This window comes from Phyllopteryx taeniolatus, chromosome 22, assembly GCF_024500385.1.
Source record: "Phyllopteryx taeniolatus isolate TA_2022b chromosome 22, UOR_Ptae_1.2, whole genome shotgun sequence".
Lineage (NCBI taxonomy): Eukaryota > Metazoa > Chordata > Actinopteri > Syngnathiformes > Syngnathidae > Phyllopteryx > Phyllopteryx taeniolatus.
The window spans coordinates 4369727-4391038 of NC_084523.1; the positions used below are offsets into that span (position 1 = coordinate 4369727).

At 42.7% G+C, this 21312-nt stretch overlaps 1 protein-coding gene and 1 long non-coding RNA gene across 5 annotated transcripts in view; one reads left to right on the plus strand and one right to left on the minus strand.

Moving 5' to 3' along the window:
- The window catches only part of LOC133471818 (amphoterin-induced protein 2-like), a 66813-nt gene extending 46535 nt beyond the window's left edge, over nt 1-20278 (plus strand). For 3 of the 4 annotated variants that reach the window (XM_061761814.1, XM_061761812.1, XM_061761813.1), the window contains one exon: nt 16711-20278. In XM_061761814.1, the coding sequence (XP_061617798.1) occupies nt 16711-18294 (1584 nt within the window). In that variant the 3' untranslated portion in view covers nt 18295-20278. Of the gene's footprint in view, nt 1-15310; nt 15721-16710 lie in introns of those variants that run through there. The other variant, XM_061761815.1, reaches the window with a different exon arrangement.
- Nucleotides 4047-9161, minus strand: LOC133471820 (uncharacterized). The gene is made up of 3 exons (XR_009786373.1): nt 8644-9161; nt 5876-5984; nt 4047-4574 (listed from the first exon to the last, which is right to left on the minus strand). It is a non-coding gene; the product is annotated as an uncharacterized LOC133471820 (long non-coding RNA).
- Nucleotides 20279-21312: the final 1034 nt, after the last annotated feature.

Consider the following 21312-nt stretch of genomic DNA (forward strand, 5'->3'; position numbering starts at 1 on the left):
CGCAATAAAAATGGGGGGGAAAGTGTTTCCTACTTTGCAAGTTTTCCTTGGATATACTGACCTCAGAATAGACAAGAACGTACAGGTCTAAGCAAACTTCAATATTCATGATATGCTCAGATATTTATTTTAAACCAGTAAAAAAAAAATATGATATATATACAAATATGATATATACATTTACAATTCACCCTGTGAAGGGGCATTGAGTTACCTGCTTACCTCCCATTTTGTAGGCCCATTGTCATGGGTTACGGTGGTACCTCAACTTATGAATCACCTGACTTCCGGGTTTTTAGAAATATAAGTCAAGGAAAATTTTGAGGTACAAGTGCTGGATGGCGGCAAGGAACGTCACAGCGAGCAGCAATTTGGCACAGTTAACCATTATTCCAAAAAACCCCCCCCAAAAAAACGAGGTCACGTGCTTGCTTGTTCATTGGAAAAGTTTACTGGAAAACTAAACATGGGGAAAAAAAGAGAGTTGCACTCGTATTTCACCAAACCGCATAATTTGGTTAAACATAAGTCTGCTAGCTTAATGATAACACACAATGGGAAACACCATACATGGGCTAACAAAAGTAGTATCGATATTGCGGTAGTAAGAAACCTTTAAACAACTTATATTTGAACACAAACAGTAGCGACCCACGCCGACAGACAATATAACAAGAGTCACAGGCATATATTCTTTATCCTCCGCAAAAAACGACTAATATTACTGCAGCTTGCGACTTTGTTCTGTTTCATCCTCAAATCTACAACTGTAATTTTTTTAACACTCTATTTAATTGTTATTACTGTCTTTTTTTAATATAAAGCAGATGACTGTACAGTGCTATCTTTCTTCTTAAAAACACATTACAACATTTTTGTTGTTGTTTTTGATGGGACCGGAAGGGACGAATGGCATCTCCATTCCTTTCAATGGGGAAAGATGATTTGAGTGTTTTGAATTCCAAGCGGGGTCGTGGAAAGAAATAACCTCATAAGCCAAGGGCACCACTTTAAAAACAATTGTTGCATCTCTAATATGGATTTAAAGGAGTGCTAATGCTAGGCTACTGTCAAAAGAGAAGCTGCATTGATGTCAGTTTATTGTACCACAATACCACAAAAACAATTTCTCAGCTGCAAACTTCCCAAAAGTCAACACAACTACATGAATCTATGCTTGCACCCTGTGAACTTCTAACATAGATATTAAGATATTTCCTGGTAAAACTACTCTAAAAGGAAAGGATAAACAATGCTTGTGACCCACGGCAATCACTGCAGTCAACTTTGGGTGCCAAAATGTGAAATAAATGGTGTCTCATGTTTAAAATCGCTTCGCGGAAAAAAACATCTCACATGAGAGCGCGACTCCTTCAGCTGACAGCGATTAAATATTGCAGAGCTACAGATAAGGTCTCCAGAGCATTCAAGGTCACCAGAAAGAACATTAATTGTCTATTGTATTCATGTGCATCCCTCTACGCTATACAAAAGAGTACCAGTATACAGTGCCATGAAAATGTATCCCCCCCCCCTGTTTTTTTTTTTGCAGTTTCCCCATTTTAATGTTAAAAATCATCAAAGAAATGTAAATATAAGACAAAGATAACACAAGTAAACATAAAATGCAGTTTTTAAATGAAAAAGAAGAAAAACAACTGACAAAACTCAACGCTACTTGGTCCTAATAACTGGTTGGGCCACCCTCAGTGGAAACAACTGAAATCAAGCCTTTTGTTTATTTTTACTTCCCCTCCAGAAAAAAGAAAAGAAAATAAAAGATTATACTTCACATTAATGGTGGAAAAAGGTTTGAAATGATTTCCATTTATGTCATTTATTTTAAAAACAATAACCTAGTATTTGAACAGCATTTGATCAAAACCTTTTCGATCCACTTTACCGTCAATGCCCTCATCTAACAAACACCCAGCACTAAGGCACACATTGAAGGAGATACTTATATTTAAAAAAAAATACAACACTTTTTTACTTTTGTAACGTGGAAAAAAGTCATAATGATGAAATGGTATCCAAGTAGTGTATGATATTATTTCAATTAGCAAATATGCTGCTCTGCCTAATGAAGGGCTCAACGGTAGCTAATTTAAATTTCACGGTTCGTGGTGGGCTCTCATCTGAGTAAGTGCATGTGACAGAGGAACAAACTACATTATAAAATGAAAAAAATATATATTTTTGCAGTATTGGATTTGTCATTTATTTAAGAGGTGGAACGGTGGACGACTGGTTAGCACATCTGCCTCACAGTTCTGAGGACCGGGGTTCAATCCCCAGCCCCGCCTGTGTGGAGTTTGCATGTTCTCCCCGTGCCGGGGGGGGGGTTTCTCCATGCACTCCGTTTTCCTCCCACATCCCAAAAACATGCGTTATAGGTTGATCGAAGACTCTAAATTGCTCGTAGGTGTGAATGTGACTGCGAATGGTTGTTTGTTTCTCTGTGCCCTGCGATTGGCTGGCGACCGGTTCAGGGTGTACCCCGCCTCCCGCCTGAAGATAGCTGGCCAGCAGCCCGCGACCCTGGTGAAGGGAAGCGGTTAAGAAAATGGATGGATGGATGGATGGATGGAAGATGTCATGTTACATAATTATGGCCCCACCCCCAAAAAAGCCAATACAGAAATGTATTTTTTTTGCGCAAATCTAGCATAGCAAAAGAAACGTAAAACGATTAATCCAGATCTACTGGAGCCTCTTTTATGACCAGAAACAGTAATTTTATTTTATCTTTGATTGACTATGAAATGACAGACTGATTTCATAATTCATGTCATGTCTGACGTTCCTTTGGGACACTCATTACACTTTAACCAGCTGTAATTAAGATAATGAAAGCAGTGAGCTTAGGTTTTTCATTCATGTTTTGCAATAAACGTACATGCAGTCACGAGAGGGCACATAATCTTCCTGATCACTTGAAAACAAAAGAAGTTATAGCTGTGCGTTTGGCCTGAAAGCATTGCAACTTCCAAAATCAAATCCAACTTAAAATAACTCTAAAACTCAATTTAAGCGTCCTATATTGAGTTAAAAAAAATAAAAAAATAAAAAATGTAAAAAAATGGCAGAGCGACACGTCAGCAGCAGCGATCCGGTCCACTGTGCAAACACAGATGAACTTGATGCTTGACCTCATCATACGAAATACTGACAGTCACTGTTTGCATAAACTTCAGAGCAGAACATACCTGTGAGTGTACACGATAGGATAACGCCCCTTGAGTAAAGCAGACAAACAAAAAAAAGGTTTGCATGATGTAACTTGGACAGAAATCACTCATCGTCCTGAACACAATCTCTTGATTGTGATTGACGGATGGATAAATTTCTCGCATTAAACAATTTCAAGCCTTCAGACATATATTTGATAAAAAGCTTATTGTGCTGTTATCTCCTGGTGCTTTTCTGCCAAGTAAACCACATCTGTGTTTTGCTGCTGTTTTTGCATTGACTTGACAACACAGGAGGGCCCACCCGCACAAGCTATTGGTGTTTTTCTTCTCTCCAACATCTGTTTGACTCACTTAAAATGGAAAGAACTTTGCATCTGTTTGAGGAAAAGATCACAGACCGCAAGAAAGACTCACCACCCCTGGCAAATGATGTTTGTCCAGATGGATGTTTTTTTTGCTCACGAGGCCCTACACCTTCTAAAAATATCCTCCAAAAATCCTGCAAGAGAAATATATTTACCTCAAAAGTTATATTGAAAGATAACATTATTCTAGTTGTTTCCCCCCTGCCATCAATCAAAGAACTTTATGATAAGAGTGTCTTTAAAATCATACTGACAATTGGCGTGTTTGCGTATTTTTGAAATGCTGTCATACATTTTCATTCTACCTGCATGGAGATCTTGTATTTAAATCAATTGTTCCTTTCACACGTTCAGTACATTTAACTAAGGTCTCCCATACGTTACCTTTAAGTTAAATGCACAAAGTCACTTTTATATTAGAAATTTATATATTCTTCCTGAGTGTGGAATGGAGCAAGCAGGTTTTACAGCAGGTGGAAAAGTTATCCGGAATATTCCGTGTACAGGAATGTTGTTGGCCTTCAACACTAAAACAAGCCTAATTGGGGTCATTCCCCCTTATCTTGGAAATGGGAAGAATTTTGTGTTTGCTAAACAATCTTATCTCCAAAATGTGTGATTGACATTTTTTTTGTATACGTTGGACTTCAGATTGTCTGGGTGGACAGTGAACAAAAGTTACTTTCATGAAGCCATAACGGAGCTCAGGTTATGTTAGCGATTGTCTTGGATCAGTTTGTATGAGCGCATCCCATCACTTTGCTCATGGAGAGTGTCTTGATTCCTCTCATATGGACCACCTCTTTGCATCTGGTCTACGGAGGTGAAACAGTCACCTTATTCCACACGTTCTACTTCCTTGTAGCTGTCCTTCAATGATTGATTTCAAGCATACATCGTCCACGTTCTTCACGTCTTCTCCGAGCCTTAAGACATGCGGTGTCATTCAAACGGCGTGTGGGCTCAACGTCGCATGTGTGAGCAGAGGGGTCATGTGTCTGAAGAGCCGCTGGACCTGAGAGCAGTGGAATCAAGGTATACTATTCTCGAGTAAGACAGCAATGATAAGTAAGCAAGTAAATCAGTGAATTTTATTTATAGAGCCCTTTTCACAAAGGACACAAAGGAAGTGCGTCACATAGTTATAGAATAGTCATACATAAATAAAATACAAAATGACATCTTACAGTCAGTACAAGAAAAACTCAAATCAAAATTAAAAAAAATCAAAAACAATCAGGAGTAATAAAATAAGCGAACAAGTAATAGTGAGTTTTTTCGAAATATGAGCTGTCGCTCGGCTGTATTCTTTATTTTTTGTCTTAAACTGCGAGCAAAAAAATTCGATTTATGAGCGCCAGCAAACTTCGCAACAGCAACTTCGCAGCATCCTGAGCAGTTGTGACTCCCTTCTTTGTGTATATACATGTTTGCATGTATTATACTGCCCCCCCTGGTGGCCAAGACACAAACCAGGAGGAGACGCACAATGAATCCATGAAATCATGATGCACAAACTCTTTGATTCTTTGTTCTATTTGATTGTGATTACGGAATGCTTTTATAAATCACAACATTGTAGCAATACTGCGGAGTGCTATTTTTCTTTCAAAAAAAAACAACTTTTTTTTTTTTTGTAGGTGTTTTATGGAGGGCTGGAACCGATTAATCACATTTCCGTACATTTTAATGAGAAAAGATGATTTAGATACAAGTGTTTTTGAGTTACGAGCATGGTCTCTTCATGAATTGAACTCGTAAGTCTAGGCACCATTGTATCTGGAGTGTTATGTTCCCTGACTAAAATGATTGTCCTGACTGTCTTTTCATAAGTACAGTATTTGTCTGCCACAAACACAAATACGGCGTTTACTATAACTAACTCCTCCGTAGAGCACTTTGATATCGCTGGCGTTGGACGGAATCGTTGAATCTCCAAAACCATCCCTTTTCAGGAAACCAAAAAATTGGCATATTTGTTGAGCCGGTAACATTGTATCGCCAAAGAGAGCAAGCCATTCTCATCGCTGAAGATTGGTCAGTAATTCCCCCCCCCCAAAAAATGATAGATCCACATGGGGACTAACCAACGGTGTCCATTTGCGGAAAAATATGACACTGACCAAATTTGGATATCGGAGCTTTTGGTGTGACGCCAGTGATTTGACAAAAATGTAGCAACCCTGAACAGGAAAGGCACTATCAATAATTCCAATGTATTTGCATATGATTTGACACTGTACTATTTTCAGGAATTAAACAATGGTGTTTACTCCTTTTGAAGATGAACTCAATAAATGAAGAAGTCCATTTCACCTCCTGTCAGGCTGACTTTGACTTCTGAGTGTGACTGGATCTTTCATTCCTGCCCTGCATTGTTTGCCAGCAGTAAACAAGTCAGATTGATGGCTCACGATGGGATAGCCTATTAAACGAGGCACACACAAAAAGAGGTCTCAATGCTTTGAGGCACAGGATGATGAACACACTGACAGTGAAGACGAGGTGGATGAGTCTGCGGACTCGTCGTATAATGTCACCGGTGGATCATGGAGCGCTCCAGTTTCCATTTAACATCAGCCAAGACCTTGCAGTTGGGGAAAGAAGCTGGGAATTGTAAATGGAGGCTAAGAACATAAACGCACATGCTCTTGTGCGCTCATCAAGATGCACTCAATTTGAAATTGTTGAGAACAGATGAACAAGTAAATGTATGGGGGTTTTTTTGGTTTGTTTTTTTGGGGGCTGGAAAAAAACAATGACAATACAATTCATTGTAGGAAAACTCATCGTAAATCAAGGTAGCACTGTATTTAGCTGCCATATTTCACTTCACAGTTTTCATTGTTGTAGGTTGATGTCGCTCGATGCTGTTTGTATTGCTTATTTGTATTGGAACAGTGACGGTTTAAATAGCTAATTAGTGTTTACAAGTCTTTCGTCTTCCGCTCCTTCATAACATTTTTAAGGTTCATTAGCAATCCTTTCAGGGCACGTCAAACAGTGATTAAACCCCCCAAGCCATCCAGGGTGCCCCTCTCGCCACAATACTGCTCGGCGTCGACATAATTTGCCAATTCTTCCGCATCTCTGCTTCAGCTATTAATTTCTGAAACCCCTTACGTAAGCCATTACGCAATGTGTTTTTCAGACCGTTTTCCTCCACGCAAATGGGTCTTCGGGCAGCTCGTCGGCCGCCACCCGCCCCGGCTCAAACCCAAACAGGCACCCAACGGTCATCCGGTTTAGGACCACCGCCACGGTGCGCACGTGTCCCTCAAAGTTTGCCCAACGCAGGACATGTGCAGATGGCGCGGGACGAAAGCTGTTAGTCAGTTACTACGCAGCTTGAGTCCGCCCGATCCTCATTGTTGTCAACATTGTTATTGTTTGCTTTATTCTTTGGGAAACACAGCAGAGAAAGCAGGATTCACGTCCCATCTGTTCTGAACCCGGACTGTCTTTTCATCTTAAAATGATTGCAAAAGTACAATTCAAATCCATGTCGCGTTAACTGCAAATGAAATATTTATGTTTGCTGCAGTAAATTCGTAGAAGTGAAGGGGGGGGGGAAACTAGTGAATTGAGCAGAAATAGGTAACAAATACACTCAAAACTGGGTCACTAAAATGTTTTCTTATTTTTTCAAGAAAAACTTTTTTTTTTTCAATGAATGTAACGTTAAATTAATCATCATTACAGTCTACCCCTTGTTAATGTCGGTTTAAAAAATTGCTTACAAAATAAGGGCATTTCTAAGTGACCCCCAAACTTTTGAACGGTAGTGTATCCAGGGTGTCCCAAAAGTCACTCTACACTTGTTTTTTTGTTTGTTTGTTTCTATTTCATTTCAGGAATGGTTCAAGGCCTCCGTTATGTGAGGCCACCAGCATTCGCCAGCTTAGGCTTTGCAGTTTTTCTAAAGATATCATTCCTTGCCCACGGTTCGCCAATTGACATCGGAGTAGCGTCGCATCTGGTTTTTCTCTCCTCGACTGCGATTCAGCGCCAGCGTTCCGGCTGTCACAGTGCTCCGACGTGTCGTATAATTCACGCGATCCGTGGCAATTTTCTCGAAAAAGGATCTGTTCTTGACGAACCACACAGCGGAAGGCCTGCTACGACCACCACTTTTGAAGACACCAAACTTCTCGTGCAGAGCGTTCGTGCGCCCCGAAATTTGAACCGAACAATGTCAAGCAAGGGACCATATTAGTATATGATAAATATTAGATAGTATTTTCGTGTACTTTATTTGTTGAAAATGGACTCTGCACACATCATTAAAGACAGCACTACATTTCTTCCATCCCAAAATAAACAATGGTTAATGCTGGGGAAAATGCATGATACAAATATAATGTAAGTATGACACAATGTCCTCCATTAATTGCTCCGTTTCTTATAATGATCTTTCATGTAAGCAGAATATTGTCATAGATAGATTTTTGTCCCTTTCTTTTAGGTGTCAGCGCTCCACTTTTGAGTGTCGTGGCAATTATTGATGCATGAAAAGAAAGACATCTTTTTACATGACTTTTATTGTTCGAGACATTTAAAGTCACGGAGCCCCAGCCATGAAATATTAGCCTAATAAGTCGACCAATTTCAAACGCCAAAATAGCTGTCAGCTATGTTTGTCCGCATGTGACTGACTTGTCATGTGAGCTATTAGTATTTGTTGTCAGGTCTACTTCTCTTTCAGTGGTTTGCTGGAAAGCGATATTAGTCATGCAGGATCATACTCGGACTAAGAATTTTTTTCCACGAGTATCTTAAGCCTCAAATATATCAGTGGAATCTGTGATTATTCATCTCTTTGCTGAAGGGGATTAGTTGAACGTGTTAAATGCTCCGTCGGTGGAGCGTGCAGTACATGCACGTAGTACGGCACCGCACGGTCAATACAAGATCACTCGGTGAGTGGGACCCTCTGCGGGGTCCGTACCCAATCTGTGCAGCTCACCTCAGAAGGCCTCAGTCCCCTTAAGTTAGTTAAATTGACAAGTCGTTGACCTGTTTGGTTCCAGAGAGCAAAATAGTCATTTTAAGACCAATGAAGTGAAACTGGATAAGTTACTTACCCAGTGTGAACGCTGGTCCTCTTTAATGAAACACAAAGCTATTATTCAGTTGCATGAATGGCAAAAGGTGGAAACACAGGTTAAGTGTACTTTTTGCCTTCTCGTGGAAGAGCATCTTCTTTGTTCTGCCCGTCACTATTTGGCAAAGATGACTGCATGGATGAACTTGACTGGCCTGCACACAGTCTCGGTGTCCCTGTGGCTCTTTTCACTGAATTCCCGAGGAAATGTGTGTTGTTTTTTTTTTTTTGCTGAAAGTTACTGTGATTAATTTGCGGGGTCAGCCATCGGTTCCCACCAAGCCGCCGCTCCTTAATGTGAAAGTGTCCCTTGTCGAGCGCACAAACGGGGATTTGTCTGATGGGGCGTCACGCGCCAGTTATTTGCACAAATTGCGTTGCCGCTCCGGAGTGCGAGATGCTTCCATGCGAGCGGGTGGTTTGGTCTCAAGCCAAGATCATGTACTTTTCCACCACACCGCCGAACAATTGAAGAGGCCGGACCTCTGGAAAGTTTTTAGCGTCCGTGTCTTATCAAGACTTGTTTTTGTTTCCCCCCGCCCCTTCCTCCTTCAGCTTTTGTCTGCACAGTCAAGAGGGGGTCGGGTGCACCGAGAAGTCCCCCGAGCAAGAATGCTATTGTTTCCTGAGCTTTCAGATGACACGCTTCTTAACAAGACGAGTCAGGATCTAACCAATGAGGCAACTCGGCCTCCTCCTCCGGTTTCCTGTCAATGCTGTATTTTTGGCTTTGACCCTTTCACCCTGTAAATGACCACATGCAGAGGTGCTCCACATGCTCACACTCTGTACTTAAATTGAATCCAACGTAAGGCGTAGAAGAAATTGAGAAAAACATCGTTTTACGACAAAACTTGTATGAGTTTATAAAAGCCACTGCATAAAATTAGTCAAATGTATCACTGCGAGGACATCTGAAGTTTCATAATTTTCACCTCGAATTTGAACTCCCTAACCTCAGCCACTGGGAAGTGACGTGTGTACCTAGGGGCCACTGGTGTTTTTTTTTTTGGTATTTTCTTACGATCGCGTGACAAATGACCCACACGGGCCTTTTCACCTGCGACACTTGTCGCTCCATGGCTACCGAGGAAAAGCCAATGGAAGGGTTAAAGGCCGTACGTGGTGCCAAAAGAAAAAAAAAAACGCATACAGCAAGACACTATTTGGAAGTAGAACAATACAAGCTCTACATAGATGCGCTCGTCCTATTTAAAAGTGACCAAAATGTAAGTGTAATAACAATGCCTTCAATCTCCACATGAGGGTGTTCTATCACCGGTATATATATCGTTGCTTATTGGATAGACAACAGAAGCAGTCTATGTCTAATATTTATTAGGTCACTGTTTAACTATGACATACTGTATGTATACTTTTCTTTTTTCTGTTTTTTTCTTTTTTAACAATGTAACTGGTCCCAAGCAAAGCATTTTCGCCTCCAGCTGCCTTCGCATCGACCTAAATTGGTCAATTCTAACATACTGTGTACAGCAGCTGTCACCAAAAGGAGTGAACAATTCTATTGGATTGACTAGTTTTTCTTTTTTTTTTTTTTTTTTGCATTTGCATTGGTGGTTTTGTTCAACAGTACCAAGCAAGTAATGCCAAATAATGATCAAATGAAAGAATTTACAAAAGTGACCTCACCTCAACAGGGGTCTGGGTGGGTTCAACTCTGAAGGTGAAGCATTCCCTTTTAGCAAAAATGGGGTCAGTGATCACGAGGAAACCAAGACATTTGTCGGGGTTTGGTGGAGAAGCATGCAGTATGAAGAATAATATAAGAAGCAATATTTGTTTTCAAATTGTCTCCAAAGCAGCGGTCCTTAATATCACAATGGACAAAAGGGCCATGCACAAACAAAGAGCACTGTGCATTATTTATCCTCACACAATATCTTACACGTGACACGAGTACAGAGTAGGCGGCTGAAGGCTTTTGAATGGGCAAGGCTTGCGGTGAGGTCACAACGTCGGCGATTGTAGTGGAAAGCAGTTGTGTTTGACGTGTGCGCACGCACGCACACACACTTTAGAAGACCACGAAGATGGTGCAGCTCTGTGCACCAAAGCGAACTATTTGAAGCACGTGTAATTCACGGGTAGTTCTTTATACACGCCTTGTGTCGTATACGAAGTGGGCCAAAAGTACAGCATTTTATTAGATTTACAGTATTTTTTCTTTCATTGGCATCTTTTCCTTCCTGACCTCCTTCCTTCCTTCCCTTGGAGTTGTTTTTTTTCATCATAATTCCTTCCATCCTTCCATCGCTGAAACCTTCTTACCAACAAAGAAAGCTCTTTTCTTTTTGTCTTTGTTGTTGTAACCTTTCCTCCTTCCTTTCTGACCGCTTTCCTGCGTTTCCCCCCCTGCAATCTTTTCCTTCCCGGCCTCCTTACTTCCTTCCCTCAACGTGGCTTTTTATTCTTTATTTTCATTCTGCCTTCTTTCATTTGTCCCTATCTTTCCATCCTTCCTTTCTGACCTCTTTCCTGCCTTCCTTTAACTTAGGCATGCTTTTTTTCCCTGGCATCCTTTCCTTCCTGACCTCATTTCTTCCTCCCTTCCCTCATTCCTTCGTTCCTTCCTTCATTGCGTCCCTCTTTCATACCTTCGTTCACATCTGCTTTTATTCAAGCATCCTTACATCCTTACTTTTGTTGCTTAAACCTGCCTTGCACCTCCCTTCCTCTCTTCACACCTGTTTTTATTCATGCTTCGTGACATCCTTCCCTTGCTTAAACCCGCTTTCCGCCTTCATCTGCTTACTTTCATCTCATACCTGCTTTTTTCCCTCCTTCCTTCCTTTCCTATTCTTTGTCATTATTCGCGGTACCTGTAAAACACACTAAAAATAAAGTGTAGAGCCACTCTGTATGTATATTAGTATACTGTATGGCTTTTTCATGATGAGCTTCACCACTCCCTGCCTTCCACAAGAAGGAGCTGTACAGCTTTCCTTTTGAACTCAATGCATTGCTGTTATAATAACTGTCCTGTGTCTATTACTGCAACAAACAAAGCCAATTTATGCAGGGAAGAAAATCTCGTCATGATAAATTTGTTTATCCTTTAGACAAACTATAAATAGCGGTTCAGCGAGGCATCAAGAGGCTTTTTTTTTGGGGGGGGGGGGGTAACTGGCGTCGAGTCACAGAGTGAGATCCTGCAGAGAGCTGCTTCGAGGAGAACTTCAGTCGTCGCAAGCAATTTGCAAATACGTCTCGCCGTTGGTCAACTGTCACTTTCAAAGGGAGAATATGAAGAAAGCGTGATTTTTATAGGTTAAAGGGCATCCAGAAAGACGTGGAACTGTTCTAAAATCTTGCATGTTACTCTGCACAACTGTCTTTCTCCATTAGTATGGGATTATGTGATTGTGATTTGCAAGGAGATTCGGACTAAAATATCCTGAATGTGTCTACGTGTCCATTGATCGTGAAGGAGTTGAAAGGATGTTTTTCAGAAGCCACATTTAAAATAGTTCATGACAAATAGGCGATGTTAGGAAACTCGCATAACGCGGGATGCATTTCCGTCCCATTGCAGCCACTCTTGTGACTCTGCAATCCACATCGAATGACTTCATAAAAAGTCACAGATATGATGGTGTGGAATGGACAACAATAATACCTGCACTTCACGTGCACATTTGTTGTGAAATGCAAAATGAATTTTAATCCAACTAATGGATGGGATCATCGGTAACATAATCGAAACTCAGCTGCTTACCCCTAATAGTGGCACAGTTTTGATATTGCAGTTTCTCACTCGATTTGATCGGAGTTCAACGATAAATAGTTGTATTACCGGTATTTATATTTTATTTTTCTATCTGCCCTAGTGAATAAATAGTGAGGTAAGGGCACGCTAATGGGACTGGGACTCATTTCCATTCTTGTTGTCATCTCAAAAGACTTGCAATGTTGCTGTGAAGGAAGCAGCAGAAAACCAATCAATTTCCCATGCTTTGTAACAGTTCTCCCACTGAACAAGTCGACTTGCAAAAGATAGCCACGCATATCCTGCAGTACGTGCCATCTTCAGTTCTCAGATCACTGCAGGCGTTCGGCTTAACCATATGATCAGTGACTACGTCACACCTGACATGCCAAAATTATGCAATTATCCACCAGGTAAGGAAAGACAGGGTACACAATGAAAGCGGCAGACATCTGATTTTGACGTGTATTCACAGAATCTATAAACCCCAAAGCTGCCGCCAGCATTTCAAGCGGTTCATTATTGCTGCCACTGTCACTGTGCAAATAAAGAGCAAAGCAGGAGCTGTCCATCCACTCCCTAAGAATCAGTTAGCTGGGTGTGGGCTTCTGGTAGGAAAGATGGACACTCTGGCATTATCCCCAGTGGCCTTCCCCTTTGAAGGCCGGCGCCATGGAAACCTACACCGATTTGTCTGTCACGGTGTCCTGGGTGGAAAGCTCATAATTACCAGTGCATTGTGATTAGACTCAAGTTAGTAATAAGGCATCGGCCCTCATTCTCACATCGCTTTCAGCTAATGAAATGGACTCATCTTTCTGCAAGGGCAATTATAATAGATTTTCTTCCCCTCCTTTTTTCTGTTTCTGTTTGTGTGTCGAGGACTCAATAGAGGCAATCGGGGGGGGGATGGACTAAAGAGGAGAAAAGCAGACCGTTAACAATGCTTCAAACTGTGATTAATTGTACAAATGCAAATGCGGTTTATGAAAACTCCCATCTGCTATTTGACACAAACAAAGGCTACGCAGCTCCCGAATCGACATGAGATGAATTCACAAATCTCAGCATCATAATACAAAGAATATTTCAGCCAATTCTATATCCGCTATACTGTCGCGACAGCTGACTTTTGAAATGTTCTGTCTCTCGGCAATTCTCCGAACAACCCATGACGTTACACTCGGCAGCCTTTTTTGCCAAAGGCCTTATAGACTCTTCTACCACATTGTGTAGCCTACAGTGTAAATAATGAGGCTGTGGCGGCACTACAGGGGGAAATGGAAAAAGGCATCTTCAAGGGCACACGTTTAATTGCGATGATGCTATCGTTAATGGGGCAAATCCTCCCTGAAAAGACACCATTAAGAGTATATTGCGCTTTCCGACTGCAAGTCTCGGGAGTCGCGCGGGCAGGCCCGCTTATCGCTGGGTCGTCTCCGCGGGGTTGCGTCGTCGCTTTGACTCGTTGTAACAATGGCGTCAGTCAATGTCGGGGGGTCGAGGCTTTCGATCCATGCACTTACTTTGAAGTCATTCGTCATAATTTGGATTTCTCCGAGAACGTTGCCGCTTTTTCAATAGAATGCCGTCATTGCCTTCTTCTTTCTAGAATGCCTTCGAATGCACATTTTGAATGTGTTTGATGTTCAAATGACGTTAAATGCTTCAGTCCAATGTAATACATCACCGCAACGCTGGAATGACAATAGCCTTTGTTGTCTCTCACTACAAGCCATGAAACTGTACTAGTAGAGCTTGTCCGGTCATACCTACCAATTTGAACGTAAATCCGTCCACTCAGTTGTTTTTGTTCGTTTCATGGGTGAGCTTGAGCCTTTCCAGGCTGACTTTCTCATCATAATTCAAACCGCTCACTTTTATTTCCTTTATATGTTGTGCTTTTCTTAAGAAAAAGATTGAAGCAGTTGATGTTTGATTTCAAATTCTGATATTTGTTCCATGAAATGGTATTATTTGATTCCCCAATGGTGTATTCTCTTCATTTTGTGGTGTTTCTCTTGGCTGCGCTGCTTCAATTACGTGCATGTGGATGTTAGAATATATGTTTTTTTTTTGTCCAATTAGATTTCAGCCTCTATGTGCTGCCATGTTAATCTAATCTGCCCAGAGCCTTGAGAATCAGTAATGCTGGTCGATGTAATTTAAATTATATTAGCAGCGAGACGGTTTCTTTAACCAATCAGATTTCAAACTTGTCTTAAACGGCCAGCACTTTTCCATGCTGTGATTGGTCGGTCAGAGCAAAACATGTTCCGGCCAAGTTTGACCAGCAAAATACGTCTGTTACAATCTTCACACGTTAATACATTTCATAATCAGCATTTCTGGGGAGTATGATGTATTTTATTAAATTGTTTCGTTTCCGTCACGTTGTTCGACAAAAAAAATATTGTTTCTGAACTGCTCTAGATAATGTACGTGGCAAAGTTGCATGCTGATATGCTGCGTTTGTGTAGTATTTGATGGTTTCTACAATAGCAATATGATAGCGCTCCCTCTTGTGGTACTTGAAAGAATCACTGCCTAAGTCCAATTCAGTTATACTTAACTTTTAGGTTCAATAAATTTGCATTTACTCTTTAAGATCTGTTTGTTTAGGGTTGGGTTATTTTTATTTGACTTTTACATGCAATGCATTTTAGCCGAATCATTATTTAAGTTACCCCCCCCCCCCCCCCCCCCCCCACTACTGTTAATGTTCAAAATGGGCATAATACCATTACAGTGGCTTACAATGATAATAAATGTAAAAAAAAAAGCTCTCTCATTTTTTGATGAACACTAAGGCCTACTATGTTACTGTATTGCAATGTATTTTGTTTTTCTTTTCTTTTTTTAGATGATACTTGATGTAAAAAGTTTGACAACTGCTGTCATAAACAATTGTACGATGTCCGGTTGGGAAAAACTGTCTGCTCCGATTGCGTTGTGCAGCTTGCAGTTTTATCCTCCATTCCAGTTCGCGTCGCGTGCGTGCGTGCGTGCAGTGTCGTGTTGCGCTGGCTTCCGTCTTCCCCTGCCTGTCCGGGTGTCCCCTCCCACAGGCGTCACGCAACTCGACCTGCAGGTGAACCGCTCATATCCAGCATCCCTCTTGCCATCGCCGGTTGTCTTCTTCTTCTTCTTTTTTTTGGGGGGGGGAGTGTCGCACGTTAGTACGAAATGGTGCGCCGCGCTTCGAAACCGAGCCGAATTGCGCTTTGAGATCCACGAAGGGAGGGTCGCGCAAGGGCGAGCGCGGATGCAGACGCTAACGTGGACAAGAGGATGACTGTTTGAACAGGCGGCAGCTGCGTAGGCGTCAAGGTGAGCACGCAGCCTTTTTATTCTTTGCTCTTTATTTCTCTTATAAGCCGATATGCAATAGGGTGTAGAGTTGGAGAATTCATCCCGACGCTCACTCTCTTCATTTGACCGGGTTTTGCAAAGCACTTTTCAAAGAATTCAAATGGAGGGGAAAGACATTAACTTTACTCTTCAGTAGTGCGCAGTTAGTCTGATGCAAGAGTTTGAGCACATCCGAGCCGGCGCAATAACAAACATTGTACATTGTAACAGGCATTCACTGTTGATTGCACTGCATCTTATTGAGAACTGTTGCACCTGCTCAATAAAATGAAAAGGCTGTCAAAATGTATGAAAAATATGCCTTTAAAAAGATGACAATGTTAATTTTACTTTCGGGTGTTGCTTTCAGAACGTGGACAAGTGCGATACTGAGTACCGATACTTGAAAATGCTTATCATTTTGCTCAAAATGTTTTATTTGAATCAAATATTGTTGAAAAACACGAGCTTTTTTCTTGAACATGGCATACGCTTCACTCAAATATTACAGTTTTTCGAGTGGCAAGTTCCAACCTGACGACACCCAGATTACAAAACAAGATGATCGAAACCAAATGGATGCTTTCACCTGCGATTGTGTCGTGTGCAGTCACGAATACCTTCAAGAACAAATGTGAATTTCCCGAGTAATCCCTTTCGTAATACTGAAGAGAAAGAAATAAACACATTGACTTTCATTCACCGAGTGTACCTAAAAGGCGGTCACGGAGCTGTTACGCGTGAATGGCGGCTGCACAAAACAGCAAGCCGGCTTTAGTTACACAACAAAAGGGTGAAAAATAATGTAGAAACCTACAAAATATGACAAAACTCCCACAGAGATGCATGTACTCCCTCGGTGTAAGCTATATTATTCAGAAATGCCCGTTAGGAGGATGAAAGAGTACAAGCGGAGTAATAAACACATTTCTAATTTTGGATGGCGTTTTTTGTGTGATTCCTCCTCAGCTCTCCTTCCGATACCGCGTGCCCTTAAAGCTGACATGTGTAAGCCACGTGAGACGGCAAGCTGAGACTCCTTGGCGAGGGAAAAGCAGGATGTTTCCCATTGCGTCCCGTCTCTCGAGCCAGAGCAGCGTCAACCCTGCCGCTGCGGCCTTGCTCTTCTCCCTTTGTCTTGGCTTCCCTCCCCGGGCGCTCACGTGCCCGCCAGGCTGCATTTGCGCGAGCGATATCATTTCTTGCAGCGGCCGCAATCTGTCCGCGCTGCCCTCTGACCTCCCCGGCTACGCCGCGCGCTTAGACCTGAGCCACAATTCCCTGACTGCGCTGCCCGCCGATTGGATAGCGCGGCCGTTCGAACGACTCGCCGCGCTGCTTCTCGGCCGCAATCGCGTCGGCCGAATTGAGGCGCGGGCCTTCGCGGTGACACCTCATCTCCTGCACCTGGACCTGTCCTCTAACAAACTATCAGCGCTCAATTCATCTGTCTTCGCCGGCCTCACGGAGCTGCAAGAGCTTTTACTGTTTGATAACCAGATTGCCCAGATCAATCCTAACGCCTTTAGCGGTCTCCGCAGCCTGGTGAAGCTCTACCTGTCCGGGAACAGGCTAACATCGCTCCCCGTAAGTCTTTTGAACGGAGAAGGAGCGCTCAACCTGACCTTTCTTGACGTGTCATCCAACGGGCTCTCCAGTGTACACGTTCGCACGCTGCTCTCTCTGAGCCAACACGGTGGAATTTATTTGCAGGGTAACCCTCTCATTTGTGACTGCGCGTTTCTGGCTCTGCTCGAGTACTGGACGTGGAAGCAGTACGGCCCCCTGTTGGACTTTCAAGATGGCTACCCGTGTAAGGACGACGTAGGCCTGATGCTGAATTGCAGCCTAAAGGAGGAGGTGTCCGGTGAGGGCGGAAGCTACCAAGTCGATCCGGGTAAACGTTTGCGGTTGGCGTGCCCCGGCTTCGCCTCGCCTCCGACGAAGGATCCGGCGGTATTCTGGGTCACCCCCACAACAGTGCTCAATTCACCGGCACACGATCCAAGCGCTCACCTGGCAGTCCTCCCTAACGGCAGCCTGGAGATAAGAGGAGCGCTGATGGAGGATTCCGGAGCGTACGTGTGCGTGGCAGCCCGCGGGCGCCGTTATGACCTCGACGCGTCTCCCGAAGTCAACGTGGTCGTGGGGAACACGAGCTCGGTCGCCGCCAGCGGCTCGGCCCACCGCAGCGGAGGCGAGCATTTCAACACGGCTTTCACCACCCTGGCTTCCTGCGTGGTCAGCATCGTACTGGTGCTCCTCTACCTCTACCTGACGCCGTGTCGGTGCAGGGAAAACAGGGGCGGCGCCGGGGGAGGGTGCGGAGGACGAGCTATCGTCCTCTGTTCGGACCCCAGGGAAGTTGAGTCGGGACAGCGCAGGTCCAATGGGAAAAGGGTCGCCTTCTTGGAGCCCCAAATGGAGGACTTTGATACCGCTGGTGCAAAGTCACCAGCGATCAACACGAGTCACGTCGGCACTGAGGGAATTCTTAAAAACGGAAGCAGGACAGTGGGGCAGACCCTCACAGACACAACCCTCGTGGTATAACGAAAAATAGAGTTTTACATACAAGCTGAAAATACGCAGTACATTACATAGTTGGGGATTTTCAGCTTCCGGGTGAAATGGCAGGATGCTTTTTTGTGAGTAGTGTATCTGAATTTGACTATTATCCCGCCTGTATATATTTATACGAAGGCTCCATACGGTGACAGCGGAGATGGCAAAGACGATTTCAATGCGGGCGGCGCGACAATCGCGCTCGAGTCGATCAGGCACCGCAGCGGTGAAGCTTATTGTCAAGTCTGACTGAACTATTGCTCATTAAAAGACGTGTCATGTGCTGTGCAAACGCCACCATAGAAACCAACCCCACCTTGTTTGATTATAGCTCAAACTGTGTCTGCTGTGTCTTCAAGTGATTGTACACGGAGAAAGGAGCAATTCTACGTTTGACCACCGTCGCTACTGTAACACGTATATGACTCTTTCGATAAGTTGGAGCAATGTAGCACTTGCCAGCAAGAATAAAATGAAGCGATGCATTGTGACGGCGTTATATCATGCACATGTTTATATGTACAATAGTTTGTTTCGTGAGATGTCTTAGCATCCACCCGATGCAGAAAGTGGCAGGCTAAATGATGTCAGAGTGCACATTTTCACGTGCTTTAACGGCTCGTTGGAATCCCCTCGCGGACATGACTTTAATCTTATGGGACGTCCATGTTAAAAAAAAGAATGGTCTCTGCGTAACTCAGCAATGGCTTGCTAACATCACCATTTCAACTATGTGCATTATTGTTAAAAGTGTTCTCTTAAAATCTCTGACTCTGTATAGTACTACATACATGATTGGATCTCACCAGACTGTAACCCGCATCTAGATACAGTGGCTGTAAAAAGTCGACACACCACTGATTTTTGCGATATCAAAGAATGACAGCAAGATAAATGACTTTGAAACCTTTTTCCACCATTAACCTGGCCTATAAACCGTGCAAATCAAATAATGGAATGTTTGAGAGGGGAAGTATAAAGAAACAACTGAAATAATGTGGTTGTATTAGTGTGCACACCCTCTTGTAACCAATACGTGGCTGTGTTTAGAGTCAACAATCACGTTCGTGTTAAATGGGGGTCATCTCACACCCGCCGCCATTTAAAGTGCCTCTGATTAACCACAAATAAAGTTCAGGTGTTTGGCGGCTTTTCCTGACATTTTATGCTTTCGAGCAGACGCTTGAAGGTTCTGCGTTAACGCTGACTGTGGTATTTGTCACGGTTCATAATTCCCTCCACCTTGAATAAGGCGTCAGGTTCGGCTGAAGAAAAACGTCCCCAAAGCGTGATGCAGCCACTACCACGCGTCGCTAACTATATCGTGACCTTTTGGTGAGGACCAGTGTTGCGTTTGCAGAAAACTTTTGCAGGTTTGGCACAGGTTTTTTTTTTGTTAAACGATTCCTCTTATTTTTTTTTTAATCCCACAAAAAACAGTTCAAACTTGGGTGTGTAAACTTTTTATATCCACTCTACAGCTCCAAATGTCACCGAAACAAATGGTGAGATGCTGTAAAGGGAACTGATACGCATATGATGTGCAACATTAGCTTTTTAGTATTCGCGATGAAGTTGAACAGTGGCAGGCGAATGACCGATGCACATTTCCAGTCGCTCTTTCTTTAGAATAAAAAGCGTTTCTTATGTATAGCCCGATTCATGGAGCGAGAGGTTCCCAAGCAAAGTAACTTTCGGAAGGACTGACCCTTAGAAAGGCAGCGGTCATTCAGGCCATATTGTTGTCTCCCAGTGAGGAAAAGTGTGACCCACATTCTCCCTTTGTCTGATATTTTTAGATGTGTGATGTCGTTCCAAGGTGCCAAAAAGCTTGTTTTGCTTCTCCACGTGTACTGTCCACACAATATTACACATTTGAGTTTTGATGTTTCATTAGAATCCACATAAACATCGTCAAGTGTATTGTCATGAGTGCGTGTTGCACATTTTGTAAATAAAAGGTTGACTTTTAGATGGTTCTGTGTTGTTTTGTACATAAGAAGTCAATTTTAGGTGCAATGTGGAAATGAAGTCAGTTTGGGTGATAAAATGAAAAGTAGTGTTACATCAGAAGGATTTAAAGCATGCCAAATAACCTCTTAGTGAGTCAGCAAATCACAATTTCCCCAAAATCCTCTTAAGGCCTTTTCATTTGCTCGTGAAAAAGTGAAACCTGAAAGCCTACTTTTTTTTTTTTTTTTTTTTTTAAACACTTCACATGATTGTACAATCATATTTCAGAGGCAGAGAGGACAGAAGGCGCCTTTTCCAAAAGTGCGGTGCTTTCAGAAGTGACGGGGAAATTGGCTGTTGTTGAATAGAGACGTGTCGCCGATGGTTCCCATTGGGAACAATCTGGAAATACCACTCCCAAGGACGAGGTGTTTTTCACAGCTTAACGCGGTGACTTTTAATGACTAGAAGCCAGAAGACTCTCACTATTATGTACGATGCGTCTTCAGTGTGCGGCTAATTCAAGCCTCCGAGTTGAATTTGAACTCATAAACGCATCGATTAATATTAGTAGCTGGAACGGTACTGCAAAAATAACATCTTTTTAATGTCAGGATGATATTGCAGTACAGTGTTGTGTTAATGCTAACAGCTAATTCAAAACATGGTTTAATGAATGGCGTCGATAGTCGCAATGCTGTAAACCTTTGAGCACGGATATTTCAATACAAACGGTGCAGACATAACCATACTCACAGGCATATAATCTTTATCATTTGTGCAAAATGACTCACGTTGTTATTTTTGCATCTTACTGAGTTAGTTGTGAAATTCTTCTGCGTCGGTATTATACCAAGGCACACGCACACCAGAAGCCGCACAAGGGCAGGAACGCATAAATGACATTTCCGTTCTTTAGAGTGGGGAAAGCTGATTTGAGATATGACTGTTTTGAGTTATGAGCGTGGTCACGGAACAGATTCAACTCCTAAATCAAGGCACCACTGTACCTGTAGCTGTTATTGTGTGTGTGTGTGCTGCACATTTAAGGAT